We start from the raw sequence: 19,690 nt of genomic DNA on the forward strand, positions 1-19,690 counted from the left end.
ATACAATGAATATATTCTCTGCCAATGAGTTGGAGTCAAAATGTATTAGGAAAAGTATGCTGCACTATAAGTACAAAAGTGTGGTATTCTGCAGTGACTGTATAAGGATAATAAGATAGTGAGGATACTCACAACATCGCTGAGCATACAAAGAATATTCCGTAATTAAGCTGGTGGACATAACCAGGGGCGCCTGCAGGAATTAATGCTATGGTACGCACACCCTTAACCCCCCCCCCCCCCCCCTCCCCCCGAAAAAAAAAAAGGTTCACGCGTGGACAGTATTTTTCCTTTAGGTTCGTGCATACATAGCATAACAACATCCACATGCAATAATGCAACAGCGTCTACAATTACCTATTCATTTGGGCAACTTTATACATCCCTATACAGGCTAAAGCTACCTTTAGTTGTGTTATAGCGTAGCCTACTGTAACGTCTGGCTTTAAACAGCTGTAATGCAGTCGTTCTGACAAGCACACCAATTGCTTAGCCAACCTTGTTCTTGCCCATCTTGAATAGCTCCTCTAGCTTTGCTGCCTCCATCCTTTCTGTTTTCGTTGTTTAAACTTGTGATATCCATGATGAGTATTGAGTTAGTGAATTAGCTCAACATTGTGTGCTGATAACCATATAGAAAGCAAAGAAAACAAGTATATGCGTGCCTGCGTGCGTATTCTCTCCTGCTCAAACATGTGTGCGCGTTAATTTTGACAAGTGTTCACTAACTTTACTTAATAGAAAATTGTAAATAGCCTGATGGCATGCAACTAATGGGATACTGTGCATAGTTGGAAAGGTATGGTAGGCCAATATGGTGTGAATATACACACACACAAGGTAAATTTTCTCTCGTTGTTGAGTGATGGTACGCACAGTGCGTACGGACGTACACCTGCAGGCGCGCCTGGACATAACCATTTACAAGAATGGATCATCTTAGGGATGACAGTAAGGTTGGACTGGTCACTGGCCTTGCAATTCCACAAATCTTTATGATGTCCTCTTGTGCTGGAGCCAATCGCTAAAGTTTGGTCAGGGGCATCAATAACAGTCTTCCTCCAGAATTACACTGGAGATGGATTTAGTCAGCTTGTCATGTAAGGTCTTGTAGGGAAAACTGAGCTTGTAAGATTTAGGCTGGCAGTGACAGCGTATAGGCAGTTGACATATCACGCCCTAGAGGAGACACAAAATCGTTTCCTCCAAGACTAGCATTCAATGCCCTTTCATGTTCCGATTTCAGCAAATATGTCCACCTAATGACTACAATGCTAATCTTCTCAGTGCAGCTATAGCTGTTACTTCAGCATCACTTATTTCAGATGGAGATTAGACAGAATATATTTTGCTGTGAAAACAGTGGCAGTGCCTTGTAAGGCTATTCCCTTCATCTAACACAAATATGGATCATGTCCACAGTGTTTTGTAGTTCCTACATAGCGAGCAGTGCTAGTCACATTGGATCCAATATGATAAGCAGGGTCTCGTGGATACTTAAGCATGAATCACAGAGGAAGTTGTGGATGCTTTTTCTTACCTTTATTGTAAAATATTTTTTTCTGCAAAAAGAGAATGTGAGAGGTAGAGTGTTTCTCTTGTTGATGACCCTGCCTATGAGAGCATGGCTTTTCTCTCTCCTGTCTTCTTGAGAAATGAAGATTTGACTCAAGCCTGTCTTGGGAGATGTGTCTTGGCCGAATCACCTCTTCTATAAGGCTGTCGGGGAAAAGAGCCTACTGGCAGTAGAGCCATCAAGCAATCAGACGTTTCACGAAGGGCATGTTTCATACAAGAGGCTCCACGAATCACTCAATGGGGCCTATGGCACCACGCAGGTAACCCATTACGGATGGGGCTTGTGAGTAATAGAGTGACAAGAACTCTGCTTCAGGCTTCCGCAAACAAAGGACAGGGAAGAAAAGCGCAGAATGTGATGTAAATGAAAGAAGACCACTATAAGCACGCTTGAGTTCAACCAATCCCAGTTCCACTTCCACTATCCACTGTCATACAAGACAATATGATAGGTTCACTGTGTGAATTTAGATGTATTTTGTTAAGTGAGCTTTTAAGTGAGTTTATGTTAGGCTGTTTGTGTCATCTTAATATGAGTTTGTTGTCTTTTTTCATCCACTTATTTTGACTTGCGGGCTCATGTAGCTGTCTACCGCTAAGTTGTTGTTTTGTCTGGGTGGTGATGGCAGACCATATGTTTTTAATGATCATCTGTCTATGACAAATGGAGCTCGGCTGTGTAACTGCCTCTCACCCTCTCACCCCACAGGTAAACTGGCTGGCAGGCAGACGGCCCCCAGTCCGCCAGCTACTGTGATGTCATTAGAGCCTGTCTGCCATCATCACAGTCTGCCCAGTACAGTCCAGGCTCTTCACACCTGTGCCTTTGCCAAGATTCATAGCAAGTATTTTGTTGTTTGTCGTTTGTTTGTTTGTTTGTTTGTTTGTTTGTTTGTTTGTTTGTTTAATCGTTTGAAGTCTAGACAGTTTGTGAATGACACATACAGTAGCACATCCTGGCAGACACTCTGCAGTATGGGATTAATGATTATCGGTTTTCCAGTTTCATTTTGTTTGTTTGTGTAATTTTAGTTCTGGATTTCCATATACATGCAGATATGTTGAGTAATCAAAAGTGAAATCATTATGGACATGTTCTTTGCAGAAATTTTTTGTTATAAATATAATTTTCACTTACTGGAGACCTGTGCCAAAGCTTGTCCCACTATGAGTAATATAGTAACTTTAGCAATTATTCAACAGAAATGCTGATAAAAGATGCATTACTGAACAAGCTGTGGAACACTGCATAAGCATTCTTCTGCTAAATCATTCAGTATGTGCCTTTGAAGTTTATCAGGTAGCCATAAGACATCTTGATAAATGGACCAACTGAAATGATCAAATTTTCTCTGCGGAATGTAAATGGGCAATTCCATGGAAAATTACTTTTTTTGTAACATCCATAACACCAATAAAATGTGATGGTATGGTATGATGTGAATGATTACATGAAATTTGAGCATTTGCTATTTTTGGCTGAAGAATGTACATGAGAAAAACGAATGTTATCATTCACATCATCATACAAATGCCAAGGCATTTCACTGGCATTATGGATGTGACAAAAAGTCAATTTTCCATGGAATTGCCCAAATGCTTATTCACATTGTTTTTGGAGTGGATTTCACTTTTTGTAGATTATATTTTTAACAATTTTGTCTGGACTGCAAAGATTATTATTGTTGCAGTCAAAATATGTGCAAGACAACTCTATTGACAAAAAAATAATACAATTCTTTGCAGACAGTGGTGGTGGTGGTGGTGGGGGGGGGGGGGGGGGTAAGGAAAAATCCAACCTTAAAGGAAAGAAACTTTATTCTGAGAAAAAGGAAAATTAGTAAATAAGCATAGCATTTTCCTATCTAATTTCAACTTCTTTAAGTTAATCAGAGAGTTTGTGAACTTTCAGAAGTAGTTCATGACTTTCTTTTTCACTAAGGTATGAAAACAAAGTGACACAGAGGCTAAATCCCCAAGTAATTTTGAAACATCGGAAAGACAAGAGAATGCACTAAATTGAATAATTGAAATAAAAAGAAAGTGTGTCGACATTTGTAAGTCAGGGAATAGTTATACAAAATAGGTAATTTTTGAAAATGCCTATATTTACAGTTAAAACAAAAATTAAAAGGTTCTAATCAACTGGAAATGTGACAAACATGCATTGACAAAGACCCATGGTTATCTTGCCCCCACGCAGAGTATGAAGGATGGTAAGATAGGCAAAAAAATCCATAAGAATCACTGTTGGAGAGTAACAGAAAAAGGTATCATCTTGATGTCACCAAGTCCCCCAAAAAATCTTCAAAAGTGACCTCACCACTAACAGATTATTTAGAGGCCATGTCAGGTAAAAGCCTTTCCAGTCATTTAATTACAAATGTAAATGTCAGATTAAATTAAAATGATGCTCTTTGGCAAGAAACACTTTAGGTGGGTTTGTCGTATACAAGTATAGAAGAATGCAAGTATAGCAGAATGACTATACTAAAAAGAACCCCATGCCTAATGAGAATTATGGTGGAAGAGCTGTGATATTGTGGAGCTGTTTTATTCCAAAAGGCCTTGGGAACCTTATTAAGGTGCATGGTATTATGAACCCCAAGATACACCTGAACATTTTCAAAGGAAATCTGTCAATCTCTGCCACGACACCTAAAATGGGTCATGATTTGATCATTCATCAAATCAATGAACCAAAACAAACGTCCAGATCAAAAGCAAAAATGGTTTAATGAACACAAAATCAATCTTCAGCCATTGCGATCTCAGTCCCCTGATCTAAACTCCATAGAATAACAGTGGGGTGGGTCAAAGAGGAGAAGCACAAGTGTGGACCTAGCAATCTGGACGATCTGGGGAGATTTTGTAAAGACGAATGGTCTGAAATTCCTATCTTGATATTCTCCAACTTTATGGTGTATCATAGGAGAATATTACAAGCTGTTTTGTTGGCAAAGGGAGGCTGAAGAAGTTTTTACAAGCAGGGGTGTCAGTAATTGTGAGCGACATGTTTTTGTTAAATATATATGTATATATATATATATATATATATATATATATATATTGAGATTTTCCTTTTTCTTAAAATAATTGTGTTTCCCTTCATGGTTAGATTTTTCCTCATTGTTTTTATTGTGAGATTAGAATAAATCACCAACAGATTATTTTTCATACCTGTTTTTATTCAACTTTAGCAGAGGTGGCAATAATTCTGGAGGGTACTGTATGGCTCTTATGTGTCCTGTTTACTCTGTATGTGTGGCTCTGATCCTTTGTAGCCGGCCCCTCTGTAGTAATGATAAACAAACAGGGTTGACACTGAGGGTGTGAACAAGTGCGACAGCCTGTTGTCTCTGCAGACGAGCGGTGGAGTTCACAGGTGGAGGGAAGGGGAGAGCCGTCAGAGAATATGAAACACACCCAGGGTGTAAAGTCATCAGCTCACACTGGTCCATCCATTATGCGGGGGGCATTTATGAACAAAACAACTGATGCATCGTGTTCGTAAACAAATGGATTAGCAAGTATTATCAACATCTTCGTAGACTCAATTTGCAGCACAAATGGAATAGTGAAACTGGCTGGGCTACTTCAAAGAGACTAAACCCAGGAATGACCGGAGCACTCAGAGAACTTTTAAACTTGTTTTATTGTGGTGCACAATATTGTGCCAGTTTCTCTGATCCTTTGGTCCTGGACTGTGAGCATAGAAAGAGGCTTGAGCGCAAGTGACACCCTTCTTACAAATGGAATAGTGTTTTCCTGATATCCGTCTGTGTAAGGTCATGCAGAATCACAGAACGAGAAAGCTTTTCCACATCATCATTAACAACATTAAGGGCCATATCTTAGCGATCTAAAACGCATGGTCACTGGCGAATAGCTTAAATAAATTTAGGGGTTTGTCCAGTCCGCATTGGGGGTGATTTTGTTATCAAAAGTCAGGCGCCTGGCGCAAAATGGTTGGCAAAATATGTTTCTTAATCAGTCATGGGTGTGTTTTGGCCGTAACATCTAGCCTGGGGAAAACCCAAACGTACTTCCGGCAAAAGGGTCTGGTTTCAACCGGGCTACGTAACATCCTTTAAACCAATGAGAATGACATCTGTCATTCCTTTTAACAGCATGCTGCGCAACTTCAAACAGCGCATCAGTATTTTGATAGTCAGTGGAGCATTTGAAGGAATCTGCTTGCACGCAAGACCATATGGAACAGGTTTACTAAAAGCCTACACAGATCTGCACTTGTCTATTATTTGAACTCATAGGAAAAGTGAAACTAACTTCACCGTGGTGTCATAGTCAACGACAAAACAGTTATACACAGTTAATTACTTACACTATTGACTGACAATGGGTTACCATTGAAAACATGAAAAATGCAATACTAACCCCAATAATGTTCGAATGACTGAATAAAAAACCTAAGGACATTTGTCCTGCAGAGGAGTTGCTGCTTACATCTCGAGACAGTGCGTCTTCAGTTGTGCTTCATATGCGTCTTTCGCTATAGACCAGGTTTTTCTTTTTAGATGGTGTAACATATAGTGATTTTTAGATAATGCGCCAGACCACACCTTAGGTCGTTAATTGCCACACCCATGGGCGCATCGTGTAATAAAAGAGAAGGGCATGGCGAAAACCTTGAGTGTAAGATAGGAATACAGTATACTTTGCATCATGATAAGAATATGCTATGCGCTGGGTTTTAGATCGCCAATATAGGGCCCAAAGAGTTAAACAACTCATTGGACTTTCTGGCCTTTCTGCTTAGTTTACAGAAATTTTAACAAAAAAACGTTTTTTTTTTTGCATTGTGCTGATCTGACTGTATTTTCCAGAAACATCAGGCAGTGACACCCCATTAATTCTACACCCTGGCACCAGCAAATACATGGTTTGAATGTGAATGCACAACACAGGCTGATAGACTTCTGGTTTGTTCATCCAATACAAAAAAAAAAGTGGAATTTGGATATGATTCTTGGACAGTTTTCAGTGTATATTTGTGCTGCAAAAAAATGTGTTTGTGATTTATGGCATTTAATCGCTGGCTAATTGTTCACCCTTACTGGTGTCTGTTAGTCTTTCTCTCATTGTGCAGTCGTAGTTTTCCAAGAGCTGTGTGTGTGTGTGTGTGTGTGTGTGTGTGTGTGTGTGTGTGTGCTCCAGAATGCAAGACAAATCTGTGGCATCTGGGGTTTTTTTTTCAGTCACTAGTGCACCAGAATGTTGCACTTTATAACATGGCTGATAAGAACTCTCAGTCTTCATTCAGCAGTGGCGTGCTGGTTTTAACTACTGGTCTGTCAATAAGTTCTCTTCGCCTTTTGAAGTTGAGGAAGTGAAGTCATAATCAATCTCCTACCTGAGATCCCTGTTTACTTATCTTGTACCATCTTTGAGTACTCTTTTTGTCCACTGCCAGACTGTGCTTATCATATTTTCTTTTGTTGTTGTTGGAGCAGTGGATGTGAAAATACAAAGCTTTTACATTTATAAGAAAACATTTTCCAGCCTCTACCAGACATATCGAAGTTTAACCAGGGATTGGGTACACTGACTCATGACAGGCTTCTCAGTTGCTGATGATTCCTCTTTCTATTTCTCCCAGCGGTTCAGAAGCTTGCACCCCAACAAAAGATATATGGAGACTTTGAAGGTTCTTTATAGCATATATATCCCGGCAGGGCTGTCACAGCTTAAGGGGTCAAAGTTCAGATGGCATTTCGATGAAGGATTTATTCCAGCCCACGGTAGGTCTTACTTTGAGGATGAGAGAAGGTGCCGGAGGTCCTTGGAACTTCAGAACGTGACAGTTTCTTTCATGCTGACTGTTAGGTTGCAAGATGCCATCCGTTGCATATTCTATACAGGGGGGGACATTCTATGTTTGTATTCTACGTATTCTTGTTCTATGCATTCTATGTCTAAGAAAATCAGAGGGTTAAATCAGACTGTGGAGAGTTCTCTGCTTGTCTAATTGAATCTGTGATTAGCCTTAAATGAATGCATAGACAGTGTTGAAATTGGACAGGGCAGAAGTGTAATGGTCTGATTGGGGATACAGAACCACCATTCATGGTAGTATGAATATTTCACAATGAATAGTTCACATGCATAAATTGTTATATTTGGCAAACTTTGTTTTTCTGCAATTTTCCAAATTTTAAGAGATGAAAGAAATTGAGAAAAAGATGTTCACAGACTCTCTCATTTCAGCATCCTCTCAACTGCTTTAAAACCCCATCATGGGTGCCATTGTCATTTTTCCTTTAATTATCCTTGTTAATGTTGCCATGAAACAACACAATCTGAAATTATTGCCATCTTGCTTTAATGCACTGAAGAACAATAACAAAGTACAATGAAAAGCTGTTTGCCAACCATTAAATGATTTTGATCAATTGTAATTGACTTATCAGTCTGTGTTGCAATGCTTTTTGAATGTGCTGAAATGGAAATAAATGTCAGAAAGCACAGAAAGATGTGTAATGCTTGGATAACCATGAATGAATGCAATTAGAAAGTAATCAACATTCCATTATGTTAACAGACGGTTGGTTCATCACTGAGGCCGTCATTCTTGATGTTTTGCAATCAGCTATGGTCGGGGGTAGGATATTTCACTGGATAAAAAGCATAGAACACCTGAAGTGTTCATATCCCAGACATAAAGTGAAGATGCATAGATCACAGGAATGATATGCCCAGGCAAAAAAAACCCAGCATCTCCCCTCCCTCTCATTTCCATTTCCATACCGTCAGAGGAAAACAATCAGGTTTCAGTGCACATGACTTTGTATTTTATATGGACACTCCATGTACTATGTAATCATCAGATTCAATCAGCTCTCAATTATCCATTAATCAAGAGATCATGTCATTACATATTCTCATTGATGCCTGTTCACTCATCTTGATTAAACTGTGAATATATCTCCCTCCTGGGTATGTGTGTTTGGAAAATGGTCGACTCCTCCATCTCTGAGGGTTTGTGAATGTTGATATTCTGATAGTGTGTGTTTATTCTCTACACCGTTGTGTAGATTAGGGTGCACAGTTACAGAGATTCATAGCTATTCTGTTCCCTTATCAAAAAATGGCAGTGTCCTGACATTACTCATGTAAGAAAATAGCTTGTAATATCTATGATCAGGTCAGGTATATACTGTACCTCTGGTAATTCTTTTTGAATCTAAGTTTGGAGAAAAAGAGTGTGTAGCTCTGGAATTTGACGAGCGGTTCCCTTGAATAGAATCTGAATCAATCAAGCCCCTAAAGCAGGGTCGTAAATATGGGCCTCAAAATATGGTTAAAACATATCAGTGGGCAAAGCTCTACCTCTGTGACTGAATGTGTGTTTGTGTGTGTGTGTGTGTGTCCACTGTCCAGTTTAGTCAGAAGATGGGTCTAATCGGCAGGCAGCAGGTGAAGCAGTGATTGATGTGGTGGTACAAAACAGGTGCAGGTGTGTGTGTGGGGTGATGGGGAGATGGGTGGCTGCTTTTTCACACAGACACACACACACACACACACACATCTCTCTCTCTCTGTCTTTCTCTCTCTCTCTTTCTCTCTCTCTCACACACACACACACACACACACACACAAATGCACAAAACTCTCTATCACTCAGGCACAGACACACACACACCACTACCACCACCACCTCCACCACGACCCCTTCTTCCTCCACACTGTGTCACAAAGAAAAGCATGGAGGCTTGGCAGGTCAATGACAGCGAAGGAGTGAGCACCAAAGTCACATGGATGGTGTGACTGAGGGAAATGCTGAGAAAGAAGGAAAGGCAGCTATGGCTCATAGCCATCAATCAAAACATCCATCACTGGCAACAAATAAAGACCAGAATTAGATAAAAGCGTAAACCAACATAAGATTATGATGATGTCAAGCTGGAGCAGACAGATTAATATGAAATGTGTTTGCAGAGGAAGGAAGAAGTTAGTCCTTGGTCCTTAAATGTTCCTCGTGTCCCTGAAACCTTGATCTTCATATAGGCTATATTTCAATCCTGAGGGCTCATGCAGGGGGACTTCTTGTGGTGGGCTAAAAAGTCTGAGTGTGTGAGTGTGTGTGTGTGTGTGTGTGTGTGTGTGTGTGTGTGTGTGTGTGTGTGTGTGTGTGTGTGTGTGTGTGTGTGTGTGTGTGTGTGTGTGTGTGTGTGTGTGTGTGTGTGTGTGTGTGTGGATCAAAGCTTTGCCTAAAGCCCCCCCCCGCCCACACCACCACCCTAATGAGTGTGCAACACATTCTGTCACTTTCCCCTGCACAGCGGTGTCAACTGACATGCATTCGATAAACAATGGATTTTATTGTGTGACGCTGACCAAAATAGAACTGTATTGTAATCGGCACGACAACGGCGAAAGGGAAGGGCGAAAGACTGGAATCTGAGTAATTGAACACCGTATGCGGAGTTTGCCACTCTCGTGTCAGCGCCGTTGTGCAGTGCAATTTAAATGGTCAGGGGCATCCACAGGGTGCCAGAGGTGGGGTCAGAGGTGCAATGATGAAGCGTACTCTTCTGAGGCGGCCCTTAATTAGCCACTCAGTCAGCATAAAAATTCCCAGGGAAGACGTGCAGGGAGCCTTCAGACAAGAGTCGGTTTCAAAAGGATGGTAGTCACCTCGGCGGGCCAAGGGGAGGTCGCGCGCACACACACACACACACACACAAACACCTGTGTGAGTAACTAACTGGATCTGGCTGTGTACACTGACAGAATTGTATGTTACAGCTTGGCCAAATCTATAATCCTTACATCTTGACTTAATTGAAGCTTTAATAAATATTTGTCCCCAAACAAACCATTATTTGAAGAGTAAGGATTTTATTTCTTATTTACATAAATTTTTCATTTCATGTCACATACAAACATGGAGCCCTGTATCTGAACACCTGTGCGTACTCTGGCAGTATATATATAATCTATAGGTTGTCTGGGCAGGTGCATAAAAAGAATCTGTTGGCATCATTTCAGTTTTGCATGATGCAGGAATGAAGTCTTTATACATCCCCCATTAGTGATGCTATCTTATTTCACTCAGTGGTGTATAGTGCAGTTTGTTGGAAGTCGCTCTGCAACACCCTTCAATGCATTGTTTCCCAACCTTTGGGTCGCCTGAAATTCAAATGGGGTCGGCTGAGATACTGGGTATCTTAAAATTGACCAGTACATTACATAAGAATATTCATTGAATAAAACAAATATAAAAAAAACTCATGAAACTAATATTGATTCCTCATTACAATCTAGTTATGTAAAAAATAAACTTAGACAGCCCGCATGAGATCTTTGATTGATGTAATCAAAGAAATGAAATCAAATGAAAATCAAAGTACCGCTCTCGACTGGATGTTACAGCAGAGATGAGATGCATGCTCTTACAACATGTTGTGAATGACTGGGGTTGCCAACATAGAAAAACACATTGAAATAGGGTCACCTGCCAAAAAAAGGTTGGGAACACCTGCTATAATGTGTAGCAAAGGTGGAAAGTATGAGTAATAAAATGTAGGAATTCCTCTTTTCATACATTTTTAGAGTAGCTGCATCTTGACATTGCTTGGTAACCATTCAGATAGAGGAAATATATTTCTTGGTGGAAGAATGATTATCTATGAATAAATCGTTGGTAAATAAATCTAATGTTAGTTGCGCATCGTGCCTAACAACGGCCCTTAGCTGTTCTAAAATCAGTGAGATTATTGCTTAAGTAACACAATGTAGGAATCCCCCTTTTCATCAATTTTCATCATATTGGATACCCATCATACTAGATACCCTACTGAGGGGGTACCCAATTTGTGGAGAACGGATGAAAAGGGTCATGTTCCTACCTAGCTACAAGATACATAGTGCAATACCAGGCATTCTGAGCATGCATTGGTACTGACAGATATGAGAGTCAGTGTATCATCAAAATGAGTTTGAAGCCATTATTTAGAAGATAACTACATTGTGTTGTTTTGCTCGAGTTGTTTGAGAGTTTAGTGACTGGGAGACTCTCAGGTTCTCCTAGTGGCCATTGAGTGTCTCCACCTGGTTGCTGTCGAGCTGGTCGTAGCGGGTGATGAGGTTCTGGAGCAGCTTCTGCAGCATCTCAGCCCGCATGCGCCCGATCTCCAGGACCTCCTCGTGGTTGGCCTTCTCCTCGCGGCTGTAGTCCAGCGACACCTTGTTGGTGATAAGCGAGATGCCGAGCGCTCGCAGGCCACAGTGTTTGGCCACCGTCACCTCGGGAACCGTGCTCATGCCTGGGGTGGGGAAGGGGTGTGGGTGGGGTCAGGGGGGGTTGTCAGGAGAAGATGGGTGTTGGAGAAGAGAAAAATAGAGAGAAAGAAAGAGAGAGTAGGAGAAAAAAACGAGCTCTTAATTAAATGGCAATTAGCTCTGTGGTGAAGAAAAAGCCGGCAGGAGCCCGTGCTGCATCATTAATAAGCGAACGCTGCTGCTGCCACTCTCATTGTTAATACTTAATGAGGAGGACTCGCTATCCACCCAACAGGGAGTGGTGGACGTGCACCAACGAAAACGCCACAGTCCCTCAGCGACTGGCAATGTTTGTTCCCCACATACCACACCCATTGGCTGTGGATGGGCACAAGCAGTTTAACTGTCAGGTTTTTAACACCACAGTGACAAAGGTGCTCTAGTTTCTAAATTGGATTACCACTAGTTGCAAAAACAATTCAGATGTGGCAACTGTGCATTCATATCTGATGAGTTTCTGTGTAATCTAATCTAAAGCACAATTATTGGTTGTAAACCAGATTATCTCTCTTCGAGCAATTCTAATGTGTCTGTAATTAGTATGGGTCACTTTCATTAAAAGAGCATGCTGTTGAAACACTGTGATTTATTAATGAGGTATAGCAACATGCTAAGCTAACCTAACAGTAGTCATCGTGCCATTTACCACAGAACAAACATCAGCCAGAGCCCTGAGTCATCCATCCCTTCATTAGAGAGGACTGTTTGAACTTCTGTCATTACTCAGCTCATGTTCACAACACCAAAGGCCATGGGTTCATATGACTCACTGTCAGAAATGTTGCTTTAGATGAAACCGAGTCTGCTTAACACAAACAGTCGAGGAACAGAGCTTCTTGTTTGTAGCTATCGCTAATCACCTCAGAACAGAGGAACAGGTGAAGGTGGGACGTCACCCATTGCGTTGTCAGACACAAACAAATTCAAGTAATCATCAGTAATGATCACCACAGACATTTGCAAATTAGCTTGGGTAATGACGGCCATTTTGGGTCTTACCGACTGAGTCACTTCCCAGGACGTGCAGCATGCGGGCCTCTGCAATGGTCTCAAAGTTGGGCCCGCTCACCATGCAGTAGACGCCCTCTCGCATGAAGTTAGAGTAGCCCAGGTCACTGCTCACCGACATGGCCAGCTTCCGCAGGTCTTTACTGTAGGCATCCGACATACATGGGAATCGAATCCCAAACCTTAAAGAGGGGGAGGGAATTAAGAAAACCAGACACTTTCGTTTTTATTACAGACCATGAAAGACATGCATAATATACTCGTGTTTGTCATTTTTTACATAGTGTATTATTAATCAATCGCAACACTGACAAATTCATGTTACGTAAATTCTGTATCTAGTTCTCTATTTCATTTAACCAGCTTGGGAAATCCTCTTCTTTGTTTGTTCAAGTATACTTGTATTATACTATATTTGCATTTCTCTCCCTTACTCCGTCTCTCACACAATGTACAGAAAGCTCACACGCATGCATGCGTATATACACACACACACACACACACACACACACACACACACACACACACACACACACACACACACACACTCACTCTCCATATGACACTTCTGTTCTTTCTCTCACTCTTCATCCCTGGTCCTCACCATACCGTTCATCATTGGGCCCACACAGTGGGTGCTGTCCAGCAAAGCCAGGTAAGTTAATGTGGTCCTTAATGAGCATAATGTCTCCCACTTTGAAGTCCTCACACAGGCCTCCTGAGGCATTTGTCACAATGATGGTCTCCACTCCCATCAGCTTGAAGATACGCACCGGGAAAGTGACCTGCAGCAGAGAGGGTGAGAGAGGAGGGTAGGAGAGAGAGATAGAGTAGGGTAGGAGAGAGAGAGGAGGGCAGGAGAGAGAAAGAGAGAGAGAGAAGGGTAGAAGAGAGGGTACATGTAGGAGAGAGAGAGGAGGGTGGGAGAGAGAGAGAGAATAGGGTAGGAGAGAGGGTAGGAGAGAGAAAGGAGGGTAGGAGAAAGAGAGAGTAGGGTAGGAGAGAGGGTAGAAGAGAGAGAGAGTAGGGTAGAAGAGAGGTTAGGAGAGGGAAAGGAGGGTAGGAGAGAGAGAGTAGGGTAGGAGAGAGGTTAGGAGAGAGAGGAGGGTAGGAGAAAGAGAGAGGAGGGTAGGAGAGAGAGAGGAGGGTAGGAGAGAGAGACAGAATGGGGGGGGGTAGGCGAGAGGGTGGGAGAGAGAGAGAGAATGAGAGAACATGAGAGTGGAACGAGTGGAAGACGATTAGTAGGGGACTGGGCTATTGAGCGTGAGCAGGCCAACGGCATGATGGGAAATGGAGGCAGGTGTGCAGTGAGGGGATGAGATAGTAATGTTCTGATGGGAGGGTGACACACACAGGAAGCTTGGAAGGGGCAATGCACATACACAGCCTACAGATGGCACACACACACATACACACACACACAAACAATCAAAATGCACATATCAGCACTGAAAATGTCTAGAGTCGCAAACAATTTTGTACAGTAATGCAGTTATGTACACACACAGACACACACACAAGAAACAAATTGCCATGTACAGAAACAAGCATCCTAAACACACAGACATACAATGCTTGCACCTTCACCCCTCCCCACACATAGACACATGTCAATTTTTTTCTCCCCATCCCTCCAATTGCCACACACACACACACACACACACACACACACACAGACACACACACACACACACACACACACACAGCCGTGTGCCGCTCTTTCGGCCTGTGCTGGTGTTGCTAGTGAGCAGCTGTGGCTGTGGGCAGGTGATGGAGTGGTCCTGCGCTCTGTAAATGAGATAAATATAGGATTGCACAGAAGCCCCATTACTGCCCGTGTCACCCTGAAGGGGGAGATGAGTAATGAACTAGCAGGCTCAGTATAGCACAGCTCAATAGGGATGTCACAGTCTGTCAGACGTGCTCGTTCAATCCTTCTCTCTCTCTCTCTCTCTCTCTCTCTCTCTCTCTCTTCATCGCTCCCTTGCTCTCTCTGACGGACCCGAGAAGAAGGCAGCAAAGCCTCTGCCATGGCTGGTGCCACCAGCGAAACCTGCGGTCACAGCTCCGAACAGGAAAAGCATGGTGGGAAGAAAGTGGTGGTGGAAGAAAGAAAAATAAAAAATAAAAAGAAGAATTGGTTTTGAGGCGAATCCCCACATTACATTTTTGCAGGGCAGTAGACCCTAGCTAGGAGTAGGGGAGGTCGGAGGGAATCGAGTCCTTGGAGTAGTATGCCTCTTGGAGTGTATGCCCCACTGTTGACCTAAACGATAGCCTCGTCGCCAGCCATGCGTTCGTTAAAGGCAGCAATGCGCGTGTCAGTGAAGAGAAATCCAGCGCACCGATGCATATCACGAGGAGGAAAATCATATCACTGAATTCATGAACTGGGCTTTGTTTTACTGGATCCATCGTGTGATCAATTTCTTCCATAAGCTGGTGAGGTGACTCGAGGGACCAAGATTTATGCCTCGGCCTGGCGGCTTTATTGCACACAGAGGGTCATGATTCTGAAAATACAAGAGCTGATCCACACTTCAGTGATCGCCCTCATCTCTCTGCCTCTCTCCCCTCGCTCGCACCTGGCCTGTGTCAAGCAGTTCAGTTTTTATTGCCAGCCCCTTTAGCGGCAGGGCAGGCACACAGCAGCAGCTTTTATCCCCTGTGAAGGCGCGAGTGACACAAGCACCTGGAGCGAACTCAAAGTCCTGAGAGGAGTGTGGGTGAAAACCTGCCCAGCCTAAAAATGCAATCAGGCAAGCATGACCTATAGCTCTCCTCCATTAGCCACTACTCCGCCCAACCCCCCCCCCCCCCCCCACCCCCATACCAAACCCCCATACCCTCAACCGCTTCTATCCATGGAGTAGGAGGAGACGGAGAGAGAGAGAGAGACAGAGAGAGAGAGACAGAGAGAGAGAGCGAGAGAGAGCAGCCGAGCTGTGATGCAATTCTTTCTTTAGTGCTGTGGTGACTATCAGATTGAACCCAGCAGTCTGATAAAGACCCACCTGGCTAGGATGCCTGGCTTTGCATTCAAACAGGAGAAGAGAGACAGAGAGCGAGATAGAGAGAGAGAGAGAGAGAGTGAGAGTAGAGAAAAAAAGAGAAAATGAGAAATGGAGGAGGAATAACAAAAAGTATTGGTCACATAGGGGCCAGCTAAGCAAACTGTCTAATTAACCTCTATATCGCTCCCCATGCTAACAAAACATTCATAACAAATGAGCTACCGCTCACACACAAAAGCAGCCGCCGCGGCTAGATATGCCGTGTGTTACTGCGTGACCGCCGAGAGAGAAGATGACATTGTGGCCTGAATGGGTTCGTTCATGCACATCTGTGCAGCCCTTAGAAATGAGAAGTAAGCCGCATAGTGCTCTACACAGCTCTGCTTCACTGGGTGGGCCGTAAAAGAATTATGAAGGGTGAACTTTTGAGGAATGGCAGGTTGGGGTGCATTTTATGAATCAAATTATCTGGCATAACAATACTGCCATGGACTAAAATGTCAGTGATTGTGCATGAGTAAGTTTGTGTGTGTGTGTGTGTGTGTGTATGTGTGTGTGTGTGTGTGTGTGTGTGTGTGTGAGAGAGAGAGAGAGAGAGTGAGTGAGTGAGAGTGTGTGTGTGTGTGTGTGTGTGTGTGTGTGTGTGTGTGTGTCTGTGATTGTGTCTGAGGGAAAGAAACAGAGAGAGGAGAGGGAGTCGAAGGGAGCGAGGCCCTAAACTTATATCGACTTACAAACACACAAGGACATATTTATTGCATATTGATTTGAGTTATTTGATGTTTGCACTGGGAAGAAGGTAGCGATGCTTTTGGCCCCATCAAGGTTATGATCAGTGCGAAAGCATCTGACCTTTTCCTCAGCTCATTTCTTCTATATCTGGACCAAACCAATGCTGTAAGATCCAATATGGCTCCATGACCTTGCCAAGTAGTGAGAGATCCTATTTGCTGCTGTATCTTAACAACACCAGTGTCTCATATTACTATAACACAACGAAACACTCAGGCAGAAAGCAGGCCTCGCTATCCCTGTTCTTTTAAGGTCATTCCAGGCGATCCCAGAGCGATTCTGGAAGCCTGAGGTGGGTGTCTAATTTATGGATGCTCGATGCGCAAGATCTGTTCTGGCAATGATAAGATCAGGTGGGGTAAGGATGAATGGGTGGGTGAATGAAGGGTCTGAGGATAAAACTCAGAGACAAAAGAGCTGGAATATCTTTAGCAAACTTATACCTCCGCCACCACCACCTCATCCACCCTTCAAAACACCACCCCATCCACCCTGAGACATCATTAGTGCTGAGTAAGATAAAGCATGATTAAATTGCAGGGTCTGGTGGTGAGTGCGGAAAAGGTTTTGCATCTCCACTGCCACATGTCAGGCCCGCGACGTCTGACCGTAATGTGCTGTGTCATGTTGTCAGCGTGACGATTACCCTGACAGCTGCTCTCCCCCCACCCCAAACACAGAGAGAGAGAGAGTGAGTGAGTGAGTGAGGGAGATAGTGCCGCGACGGGAAGATATAGATTCCTCAGCAATTTGGGGGAAAGTGGATCCTTGGCACAGTGCGCGGCAGATAAATATTCCCCTGGGGGCAGAGGGTGTAAATTTGAGTTCTCGCCACCTCTCAGACCGCAGGGGTGACGTGGGCCAAGAGCAGCCGGAATTTATGCTGTCTTCACCACAGCGCTGGCAGCTGAGGGGCTGAGAGGGTAGACGAGAGTGGACGAGCGGCGCATCTAGATGCCACCGAGAGCTTTCAGCCGACAGCAGGATTTATGGGCTCTGACTGACAAGTCCTGTAAGGCTTTGGAAACGTAAACGTCCTTTATGAATGAATTTATGCAGTGGTCCACTAAGCACCATTTTATTTACTCTGTATTGCGCTGTGGTGTTGCCCCACATGATGGACTCCTTGTAAACTGTGTATATGGTGGCCCCCATGCTGCCAAACACATGGAATGAACATTAGTTTGGCATATCTGCTCACAGCGCTGTTCCAAAATGGAAACACAAAGCCCGCAGAGTGGGCAAGGGCTTGATTTCCCCATGGGCTGGGAAGAAGTTGAAACACTGATCCCTTTCCCTCTCTGCATGTGTCCCTATGCATGTGCATGTGTGTGTGTGTGTGTGTGTGTGTGTGTGTGTGTGTGTGTGTGTGTGTGTGTGTGTGTGTGTGTGTATGTTTTCTTTTTTGTCTTTCATCTTTTTTCCCCTCCTGAACTGTGATGGATCAGGATAATGGTGCATGTTGGAGCATCCAGGTCCTCTCTGCTTTACAAATAGGAGCCGTTTCACACCACTTCCCGTGTCCTTGTAGCAAAAGAAAGGAGGGCGAGAGACGAGAAGGGAAAGCAAGCTTCAACGGTGTGGCGCTATTCACTGTTACCGAATACAGCTTTTTGTTATCTGTAAATTGCTGATTGCTTTTGTAAGTGAAGTGAGCTCTCCAGGTGAATTTCTCAAACATCCAGACTCCGTTGCGTGTCTAAGGATTTTAAATGAGTGTCACACTGTACGACTCGATGCCTGTGCCATGTTGAACGTTATTAGCTGAGCCTTGAGTGAATATAGCCGGCTGATGAAGTGTAATCCATCCATATACTGATGGCACACTGAATAAATGACTTGATTTAAAAACATATTGTTGAGGAAAAGTAAATACACCGTACATATTGTCTCTCTCTCTCTCTCTCTCTCTCTCTCTCTCTCTCTCTCTCTCTCTCTCTCTCTGTGTGTGTGTGTGTGACTGGGAGGAAGGGTAGGGGGAGGAAAGGGGAGGAAAAGTAAACTTACATATTTGACTGTGTGTGTGTGTGTGTGTGTGTGTGTGTGGATCTGTGTGTGTGTGTTTGGTAAATCTGCACAAATTGGGGAGTATTCTAAACAGTAATATGATAACATTGACAGTATTTCAGAAGTGAGGCACTCTGGGTAATGAACTCCAGCCGACCTTGAGAACAGTCCTTCCCTTGCAGTGGTAGTTTGGACTCACCTTACATAACGAGTAGCCCTCGTAAAGATGAACTCGGCCCTGCATGAAGACACAGGCCTTATCGTTCACATGGCCAAAGACCAGACGCCCCTCATGACCGGGAACTGCAAACACACACACACACACACACACACACACACACACACACACACACACACACACACACACAGCCAAATATGTAAGTTTACTTATCCTCCCCTTTTATCAAGTAAGTTGATATGGGTTTCACCTTCAGTTTTACACAGTACAATTATGAAACAGTCCTCTTTCCTTTGCTTTTTGTCCCTTGAGCGCACCCCTGTCTACAATGCTTTGTGACATACGGTGATTGTGGAGGTAACCCCCCCTCCCAGAAGGCTTTATCACATCTACACTCTCCCCCTTCTGTTAGTATTTACTGTGCACTCTCTGCTCTCCACAGCCAAGTGAAAAGCACAGCAGCTGCCCCATGGCTAATCTGTCGGACAATGTATTTGTCAGCATAGGGACTGTACACTCAAACAAAGAGAGAAAGAAAAAGAGAGAGAGATAGATAGAGAGAGAGAGCTCAGGGTTTTGAATAAAGAAAAGAAAAATCTTCACCAAATGGTCTCCTCAAACATTCTTAGGTGATTTTTAGGTGACTGCAGAATGTCTTATGACAAAAGGGTTTGCTGGTGTTTGGTGTTTTATGAGCAATTTGTTTCTAATAACTTTTGTGGAAATGTACAATATATTGACATCATACTAATACTAAATTGGCCATGCAAATGTGTGAGCAACAGCAGTGTGAGTGACAGAACTG

At 43.2% G+C, this 19,690-nt stretch overlaps 1 protein-coding gene across 1 annotated transcript in view; it reads right to left on the reverse strand.

Annotated features, from left to right (window-relative positions):
* Positions 1–10,909: 10,909 nt before the first annotated feature.
* The window catches only part of pnp4b (purine nucleoside phosphorylase 4b), a 12,537-nt gene continuing 3,756 nt past the window's right edge, over positions 10,910–19,690 (reverse strand). Inside the window, exons 3-6 of the mRNA XM_076279461.1 lie at positions 18,907–19,010; positions 13,501–13,676; positions 12,883–13,073; positions 10,910–11,867 (exon numbers count right to left, since the gene is read on the reverse strand). Of these exons, the coding sequence (XP_076135576.1) occupies positions 11,629–11,867; positions 12,883–13,073; positions 13,501–13,676; positions 18,907–19,010 (710 nt within the window). The 3' untranslated portion in view covers positions 10,910–11,628. The remainder of the gene's footprint in view (positions 11,868–12,882; positions 13,074–13,500; positions 13,677–18,906; positions 19,011–19,690) is intronic.

The sequence above is a fragment of the Alosa pseudoharengus genome, unplaced genomic scaffold, assembly GCF_046254945.1.
Source record: "Alosa pseudoharengus isolate Yale_2024_CS ecotype anadromous, Long Island Sound unplaced genomic scaffold, YU_APseudo_1.1 YU_APseudo_1.1_scf_12, whole genome shotgun sequence".
Lineage (NCBI taxonomy): Eukaryota > Metazoa > Chordata > Actinopteri > Clupeiformes > Clupeidae > Alosa > Alosa pseudoharengus.